The 8,279-nt window shown below is 44.9% G+C and overlaps 2 protein-coding genes across 3 annotated transcripts; one reads left to right on the forward strand and one right to left on the reverse strand.

The window, feature by feature from the left end:
* Positions 1 to 1,641: 1,641 nt before the first annotated feature.
* On the forward strand, positions 1,642 to 3,090 carry LOC133909022 (transcription factor WRKY45-2-like). The gene is made up of 3 exons (XM_062351292.1): positions 1,642 to 2,053; positions 2,139 to 2,246; positions 2,416 to 3,090. The coding sequence occupies exons 1-3, from the start codon at positions 1,779 to 1,781 to the stop codon at positions 2,876 to 2,878; spliced, it is 846 nt and encodes a 281-aa protein (XP_062207276.1). The 5' UTR covers positions 1,642 to 1,778; the 3' UTR covers positions 2,879 to 3,090.
* A 410-nt stretch (positions 3,091 to 3,500) lies between these two features.
* On the reverse strand, positions 3,501 to 7,956 carry LOC133909021 (protein FATTY ACID EXPORT 3, chloroplastic-like). 2 transcript variants are annotated; one of them, XM_062351290.1, is made up of 7 exons: positions 7,558 to 7,956; positions 6,786 to 7,176; positions 6,438 to 6,608; positions 5,196 to 5,242; positions 5,049 to 5,086; positions 4,132 to 4,218; positions 3,501 to 3,951 (listed from the first exon to the last, which is right to left on the reverse strand). In XM_062351290.1, the coding sequence occupies exons 1-6, from the start codon at positions 7,765 to 7,767 to the stop codon at positions 4,134 to 4,136; spliced, it is 942 nt and encodes a 313-aa protein (XP_062207274.1). In that variant the 5' UTR covers positions 7,768 to 7,956; the 3' UTR covers positions 3,501 to 3,951; positions 4,132 to 4,133. The 2 variants fall into 2 exon arrangements, with proteins under 2 accessions (XP_062207274.1, XP_062207275.1); XM_062351291.1 differs by having other exon boundaries at positions 3,501 to 4,017.
* Between the last annotated feature and the right edge of the window lie 323 nt (positions 7,957 to 8,279).

Genomic DNA, 8,279 nt, shown 5'->3' on the forward strand with positions numbered 1-8,279 from the left:
CAAATCTAATTGATCGGTTTAAACAATCTACTTACTCTAATTATTATTACTAATCTATATTAATTACCTACCTAATCTAAGTACTAACTATAATTGATATTGCGTTGTTGCTCCTCCTCTCCTTGCGATGCTGCATCACCTCACGCTGCACTGCTACTCCTCCTCGTCTCGCGCTGAGCTGCTCCTCCTCACCTCTGTTACTCCTCGCCTGTGCTGCTACTCCTCACTCCTCATTTTATAGCGGGTTGTAGGCGACACATCGAAAGCATCGATAACAACAAAACAACGCACCAACGTACAAAAGAAAGCAACATGCATACATGCATGTCAGCTATTCACGTCGAAAGCAGAACACCGAAGCGATAGCGACACGATAAAAGCAGTACGTGACCACATGCACTGAAGTGACAGGCCATATTCAGCACACGAGGTGCCGAATATGAGTACAATGGCATATCCAGTATCTCGTGTGCTGAATATGGTCAGACCCGTATTTTTTCGGCGTATGGTGTACGAAAAGTCAGTTTTTGATAAATGAGGTGTCGAACGGATGCTAAAATTATAAATATGATGATATGTTATATATTTCGATAAATACGATCGCATATATTATCTAATTTTGGATAAAAGAGGTAATCACCTTATTTGCATTAATAATCAGGAGAAGAATGAGAAAAATACGCGGTCTCCAACGCTCTCAAGGTTGAAAGTATGGCATCAATGAGTACCTGATGGCCGGAATCGATTTCTTCTCTGTGTTGATGCCGATGAACGCCTTGTAGAGCGTGAGTGCATCGCCTTTGTAGCACAGTGTAGATCGTCTGTTTGTGATGAACGGCGAAGATACGCACCGGAGCACCTGAGGATTGGTCGCAGCAGAAGACGATGGAGTTCATAAAGAGAGTGGAATCGCAGCCCATCTCATTGTCCATGTCTATTCTTACCGTCAGTGTTCTTCTATTGTGGCCGATGTCTCGGTGGAGAACATACGTGCTGATAACGTGTTGTAGTGTAGATAGTAATTAAGGGAGACAATAGAGTAGCAAATAAACTCTTGTATTTATTGATCATGATATTTACATATTTATATACGGAGAAAAGATATTATGAGATGACATATCTGTTAGGAAGACATCTCTCCTTAATAAATATATCTCTTAGTAATTGATAGTTATATCTAGAAGCGTCTATTCATTAAAAAAAACGCAGACGCGTAGCGAGCGAGCGACATGGCGCCAAACGTGTACGGGTATATAATATGCTAGCTCGGGCTGTGTACGTCAGAAGCAGAGGAACCTTTTCTCTCTCAGGGAAGAGAAAAAGGAGCAGACTAAGCTAGTTTGGATTTTTTATATAATATTATTTTATTAGAAAATTATAAAAATATTATCTAAAATAGGAAAATTGCAGAAATAACTGCTAGTCGGTACTTCGGTTACCGATAAGTAGCTAGTCGGTAATTGTGTGCCAATTGGCATATATTTTTACAATTTTTTCATTTTGAATAACATTTTTGTAACTTTCTAAAAAATATTATTTAAAAAAGATTCAGCTAGCTTCGTGTAACGTTCCAGTCGGGACACTCGGCTCGACCGTTCCCTTTCCTTGTCGATCCGAGGACTATAAATCCTCACCTGGGGTGGGGCGATGTCTTGCGCTCAGCTCACTGCCTCTGCGGCTCTGCCTCCCGCCCACACGGACAACCTGTGGCGCCAACGAGTGAGCCGCGAGAGCGTGAGGAACGCAACGAAGCAGTCACACTGAGTAGTGGTGGTAGGATGGCGCTATCCACCCCGGCTGCCGTGGTGCTGGAGCTGATGACGATGGGGCAGAAGTCGGCCGCGCACCTCGGGGACCTGCTCCGGGCCGCGTCCCCGGCGTCGCCGCAGGGAGGCGAGCAGCACCAGGAGCTCGCCGCGGAGATCCTCCGCTGCTGCGGCCGCGTGATCGACGCGCTGAGGGCCACGGGCGCCAGGGGCCAGAAGAGGAAGGCGGTGGAGTATGATGACGTCGCAGCAGGTTGTTCTCCTCCTGCGATGCCGCCGAAAAGAAGGTTCGATTGCTGCTTTGCTCATGGAGCATGCACGTCAGCCTCAATTCTTTGACGACGAATAACAAGTTGCCGTTTAATTTCGCAGGGCGCGCGGCGCAGTGGCGCTCCGAGAGGTGAAGAGCGGCACGACGGTGGACGGGTTCATCTGGAGGAAGTACGGGCAGAAGGAAATCAACGGCCGCAAGCACCCGAGGCAAGAATCTCTCTCTCTCTCTCTCTCTCTCTCTCTCTCTCTCTCTCTCTCTCTCTCTCTCTCTCTCTCTCTCTCTCTCCTGTCAATAGTTTTTTTTTCTGATGCCAAATGTGCTGCATACATGTGGCTGAATCGGTGATTAACTGGATCCATGTCAAATCTCCTGCAGGCTCTACTACCGCTGCGCGTACAGACACCAGGGGTGCACCGCGACCCGGCGGGTGCAGCGGTCGCAGGAGGAGCCCGCGGCGTACGAGATCCACTACTACGGGGAGCACACGTGCAGAGGCGCAGCCGCGTGCCAGGGAGCCGCGCCACCGCCCGCCGTCGTCGACTTCGGCTCCAACGCCTGGGGTTGGGGAGGCGCGCCTGCTGCCTCCGAGCCGCGGTGGTCCTGGGACGGCGAGATGTCGCACTCGCAGTCACAGGGATGGTCGTCGTCGGCGTCGTCGGAGGTGGAGTTTGAGGTGCACACGCTCGAAACGGCCAGAGTTGAGGAGCCAAGCGCGACGCCTTGCTACGCTTCTCCGGTGCTGGAGTTCTTGGACGGCTGCTTCGACTGGGAATCTGTCATCAACGACCCCCTTAATTTCGATTTCGGTGATCTCCATCACGTTGCTACGTTTCAGTAGGCAATAGCATTGCAGCTCAGGAACTCATCTGGGCAGGGCAGTAGTTTTGGATGTGTGTAGTCGCCGTCGCAGCTTCACGCCCGCTCGACCCGGTAGTAAGGCGTGGCAACCTACTAGGGTCACAGAGGCTCTGCCCCAAGAGCAGACCAATTACTCGTAGTTTCTTGTAATATTTCGTTTCAGCAGAGGAATGTTTGAGCTTGAACATGTTGAAGCCTCAGGGGAAAAGAATTGCTACTTGCACGTTAGAAAATGGAGTGAAGAAACAAGATGACGTCTACCTGCACAGGCGGGCATCACAGATAAAATGAACTTGCACCCGGTTCCCATAAGTCCGGCATCATGTGAAACGAAAACAATTCGATTAGACGCAAACCTGACGCCTCCGTGATAACCATAAGCTTTCGGCCAAATCCCGTATTGACTATTGACCGACCTTGATTCATCTCTCCAAGACAATCAAAGGGTAATGACCGTAGTGGCATTTCCCACGAGGAAAAAGCATACTTAAGCACTGCAAAGCTCAGCGATGATCGAAATTATACTTTTCTGTCACTGATGATTACTTGCAGTGGAATATTTGCAACCAAGCATTTTGAGAATATGTTGTTAAGCAGACGTGTGCAGTAAGCAATGAACGAATAGATTTCAAATCATGTAAAACAGCATATGGCCAAATAATCTAACAAAACAACAAATAGAGCAGAAAGGGATCAACGTCACTGCCTCCTGTTATCGACTTATCATCCACCAGCTATAATTGAGGGCAAGCAGCAAACTACTGAAAAGAATACTGCTGACAGTTTTTGGTGATCTCACTAAACATTGAACTTGCAGCATTACTTCCCGTCCAATAAACAACAGAAATACTAAATAGCTACGTACATCATGACTTGTTGACCTTTGAAGGCCATTTCTTATTCTTGTTCCGCCTATCATCTATATTACATGAGTAAAGGAACAAAGGACTGCGGCCATGAGGGACGAGTAAGCAGGCAATTCTTCTGAATCCATGTGGCACTGTTCAGAGACACCTAAAACACTAGAGAGAAACCGAGGTTGCCTGAGTTGAGCTGAAGGAAATCGAAAGCAAAGGGTCAGTTTTCCAAATCCACGCTGCATAAACATTTGATCAAGTGCTGCATACTACATATGATTTAGACATCTGATCATATAATAGTCCTATTTATGCAGTGTACACGGGAAAGCACAAAGAACCAAGAGATCATTATGTAATCAATGTTGAGCGTTACCATTAGTTCACTGAATCACTCTTGCTGCTCGGATCTTTGTGACCCCAAGTTGCAATGCGATAAATGCAAAAGGTTGCCACCGTCCCACTGCAGCACAATTCAAAATTAGTCTCATATACAATAAACGATGTACTCTGTATTATGTTTAGAAACGGCCATAGTGTCTGCACGAAAAATGAAAAGCTTAAGTACTGAAAGAAAAGGGACTTGAAACCATCTATTCGAATCAAGCTACCAGATGTTTAAGCTGATGAAGAAAAATATGTGACCAACTACGACTATCAATAACATTTCTCCAATGCTTGATATCAATTATCTTACAGATAAATGCATTATAAGTCACATTTTGGGTGAATAATGGTGTAGGCATAAAACATGTTAAAGGCAAACGAAAAGTAAACATCATTTTCTAAGTAACATTTTACAGATATACGCTAGCAGTAGGCAGTACCTTCAAGTATGAAGGTAAGAAAAAGCATTAACAGTACAATGTGATATGTTTGGGGTATGCACTCGTGTGGCCTAACAGATATATAAAAAAGAGTCGTTCTAGATATCACGGGATCAACAAGGACAATCCATTTTAGGTGGTAATATGGTTATTGAAGGATCGAAACAGCAGTATAAACTGAAAGGTGATCCATCAGAAAATCACAGCTTGCCCGAAAGTTTAAATGCAAATTGAAGGGCAGAAAACTATTGACATCCATTGAAAGAATTTTTTTATACTGAATTGCCCCCTTCTAGACACAGAAAGTCAAGAACAAAAAGGCAGTTTTTGAGTCATGCAGGTAAATGCAAGCACAGTTACAGGCACAAACATTTTATGAGCCATATAAGATGCTAAACCGTATGTGTTTCTGTGAGTGTAGAATGAGAATGCTCCAATCAATTACAAATGTTAAATGTGCACTAACCTGAGGAGGACCATGAAGATTGTTGGAAACCAGCCATTCTATAGGAGGGCAAAAAAAAAAAGATAAGTCAAATTAAATTATGAACATGATAAAAAGGGAACATCATAATTTAGATATACAGATACTATCAATGCCCAGAAAGTTTACCTGGAGTAAAACTGACAATTCTCTGAAAAAGATGACACTTGCAATTGCTGCATGCCCACAAGTCAAACACGTCAAGAAATTTGCTAGTTACAAGCATAACAATCTGACTTATCAGAATTCAAATGACAATTTGGTAAGTAAATCTCGACATGATTATTAAATGTGTCATGACGAATCAAGCATTATTTATATTCCGAAGCCAATAGAACAAGTCAATGTAAACCATCATAAAGATAACATCATAAAAATTTTACATAGCATGTTAAATTTGAAACAGTTGAAAGCTTGGATGCTTTGTACCTATTACCAATATTTTTGTATTATGATATTGAAATAGATCATGGTTGAAATCTTGAACAAAAAAAAATCAGGATACGGCTTAGGACTTAGTCTGCTGTGGTAGCACACTAAATCAATAATCCAGTCAAAACCATTATTCCAAGGTTGGACATTAAATGGTAGAATGCTAGGTGAAGTTTGGACAAATTCCTAGATCCCACTTGGATAGGAAACCGGAAGTTAGAAATGTTCATAATTGTCAATATTATGCTATACCACTATTCGTTTTACTATAAAATTGATGTAAATTATTCATCATAGACTAAAAAATGTGAGATGCAGCGTGTATAAAATCTAATGTCAATTAACCTCTACTACTTTTGTTGTTGGATACATGAAAGTTTAACCCATTGATAGTAACCATAGGAACAATTTATAGACAGAAGCAGCCACTGACTTTATTTTTAGCAGAACTATGAGAAATATGATTAGTAAGCATTATGGAACAGTAGACATATATCACCTCACTAAAAAGACTATTAAAACAGCGGATTTGGAACTTTCACCGACAGCACAAGATTATAGGAAGAAGAAACATTGAGTAAGCTATGCTTATCAAATTGTCATAATTAGGTGAACATAATTGAGCACAAAACTTTTCAAGTACAATAAACTTTACAAACAAGCACCAAAAAAATTATAACTTATTTGTGGGCAGAACAAATAGTAGTCGAAGGTTCAAAGCTAACCTTCTGAGTTTGATACTTCACCAACAATCCTTTTATTTACCTTATGCTGTTTATGTTAAGGCTACAAACTTTAAAAGTATGTTGAACAAGCATACACAGCATGCATATTCGCACGAGTTAAAGACCACAAGTATGCTCGTCCAAAGGCTCCTAAATCATGAAAAGCACAGACAAACTACAGCAAGGCAAAGATGATAGGTAGAAATGAACCAACCAGCTTGCCCTTTCAACAGAAGACGAGATGGGCGACCGCGTTCTTTTTGTGATCTCAAACTTGAGATACCTAGAACCAACAATGCAAAGCCAAGAACAACACCAAAACGAAGTGCAGAGGTACTTCCAGTCAACATGAAGTTGAGGAAACCCCCTACGGTAAGAAAGGTACCTACAAACAAAAATGCAGGTCCATGAACAACTTTAACCCTTCGATAACAAGGCAACAATTGACAATACAAATGGTGATATATCAGACATTTTTCCAGCGTGTAATAGGTTTGTCAACGCTCAGCATGTGAAATGAATGTCATTGAAAATTTCACCAATGTCGAGCATTTTTACATACCGAAGGGAATGCCCAAATGATAATCCTTATATTGTGATGGCCAACTCAAACTGCCAAGAGCCCTGAATGTCTCGGTGATATCCTTGATCGAATCTGGGGAGTTCTGTGCTGCCATCACGAGATATTCCTGTCCCTCCTGCCCAATCTCGGTAGCGATCATGCTCAGATCCTTCTGCGCTTTGTCTGCATGGATCCTCAACTTCTCCGAGGCTTCCAATAGCACCTCCCTCGTCCTCTTGGAGTAGACATCATATGCCTGCATTGACAGGGCCTGCATTCGCAGGGCCTCGGCCTTGAACTGCTCTAGCATTACCTTCCATGTTTCCTGAGCCTCCTCGGAATTTATCTCCACCTTGATGTCATCCTTGTCATCGCCCACCTCTGAACCCTCCTGAATCCAGCAGTAGGATAGATAATTTGAGCACCAAAATGCAGCTAGGGAATCAACAAATTTACCATAACAAATTGATCAAAGCACCACAAGTAATGCAGTGGTCAAAATGACGAAACCAACATCGCCATACAATAAAGATCTCCCATTTGGCACGTACTCTACGCACTGGATTCAGGACAGTCAAATAAAGCACTTGAATCAACAAGTTTGTCAAAACAAAACAAAAAAAGTTGCCGCAGCACAGAGACAACCGGCAACCAATCTATCATAAGTACGCAGATAAGATAGATACAAGCAAAACAGACACGCGTGAGAAAGAGGCAATCTCGCCGTTGGAAACAGCAACAAGCGCAAGGATCTCGGAGAGGGTAGACTCACGGTTTCCTCCCCCGCGAGGGCCGCGACGACGCGGCGACCCCGGGGTGCGCCCCTCCCGGCGAGACGATGCCCCGCCGAGACCGCCCGGAGCGAAACCTCGAGGCGGCGACGGGAGGTGGAGGACGAGGAGCGCGCGAGGCGTAGCGACGGGGCGGAGGCGAGGCCCGGGCTCGGGAGCGGGGCCGCGGCGTGGACGAGAGAGGCAGCCATCGGGGATGGGTGGGCCGTTCCGCGACTCCGCGCGCCCCCTCGGGAACGGGGACGGGACTCGGGAGTGTGGCGAGCTGGCGAGGGGGAGAGCGGCGGAACGGAAGAGGAGGGGCGGAGACTGGAGACGGCGGAGGGGCGGACGGCACGAATCGGAGGTGGGGGTAGAACGGGGAGTTTTGTGGGGTTTCTTGGGGAGAAATTTCAGTATTTGCCACTCAATTCGCGTGAGTCTCTGGAATTGTTATCCAATTCGTGTGACTTTCAAAATATAATATCGGACACGCGAATTTTTTCAGAATATGACATCCGCGCCAACACCTTTGGCGCGGAGGTGCTCTCTCCACCGAGCCAGACCATTATGCCCTTGTGTACTGTGTAATACCCGCGCCAATGGCGTTGGCGCGGACCCTCCCGCGCCAAACTGCTTGGCGCGGAACATTCTCTGTAGGAACAAGTTCTTCACAGCATTCTTGAACACACAGAGGTTCCGCGCCAAGCAGTTTGGCGCGAGA

The sequence above is a fragment of the Phragmites australis genome, chromosome 2 (genome assembly GCF_958298935.1).
Source record: "Phragmites australis chromosome 2, lpPhrAust1.1, whole genome shotgun sequence".
Lineage (NCBI taxonomy): Eukaryota > Viridiplantae > Streptophyta > Magnoliopsida > Poales > Poaceae > Phragmites > Phragmites australis.

What these genes read in the sequence shown, in the direction of transcription:
- LOC133909022 (XM_062351292.1), top strand. Translation starts at nt 1,779, where the DNA reads ATGGCGCTATCCACCCCGGCTGCCGTGGTGCTGGAGCTGATGACGATG. An exon ending in GCGATGCCGCCGAAAAGAAG is followed by an intron (nt 2,054 to 2,138) that starts GTTCGATTGCTG and finishes TTAATTTCGCAG; the next exon opens with GGCGCGCGGCGCAGTGGCGC. An exon ending in AACGGCCGCAAGCACCCGAG is followed by an intron (nt 2,247 to 2,415) that starts GCAAGAATCTCT and finishes AATCTCCTGCAG; the next exon opens with GCTCTACTACCGCTGCGCGT.
- LOC133909021 (XM_062351290.1), bottom strand. Translation starts at nt 7,767, where the DNA reads ATGGCTGCCTCTCTCGTCCACGCCGCGGCCCCGCTCCCGAGCCCGGGC. An exon ending in TCTGTTGAAAGGGCAAGCTG is followed by an intron (nt 5,243 to 6,437) that starts GTTGGTTCATTT and finishes GTGGGCATGCAG; the next exon opens with CAATTGCAAGTGTCATCTTT. An exon ending in AATTGTCAGTTTTACTCCAG is followed by an intron (nt 5,087 to 5,195) that starts GTAAACTTTCTG and finishes GCCCTCCTATAG; the next exon opens with AATGGCTGGTTTCCAACAAT.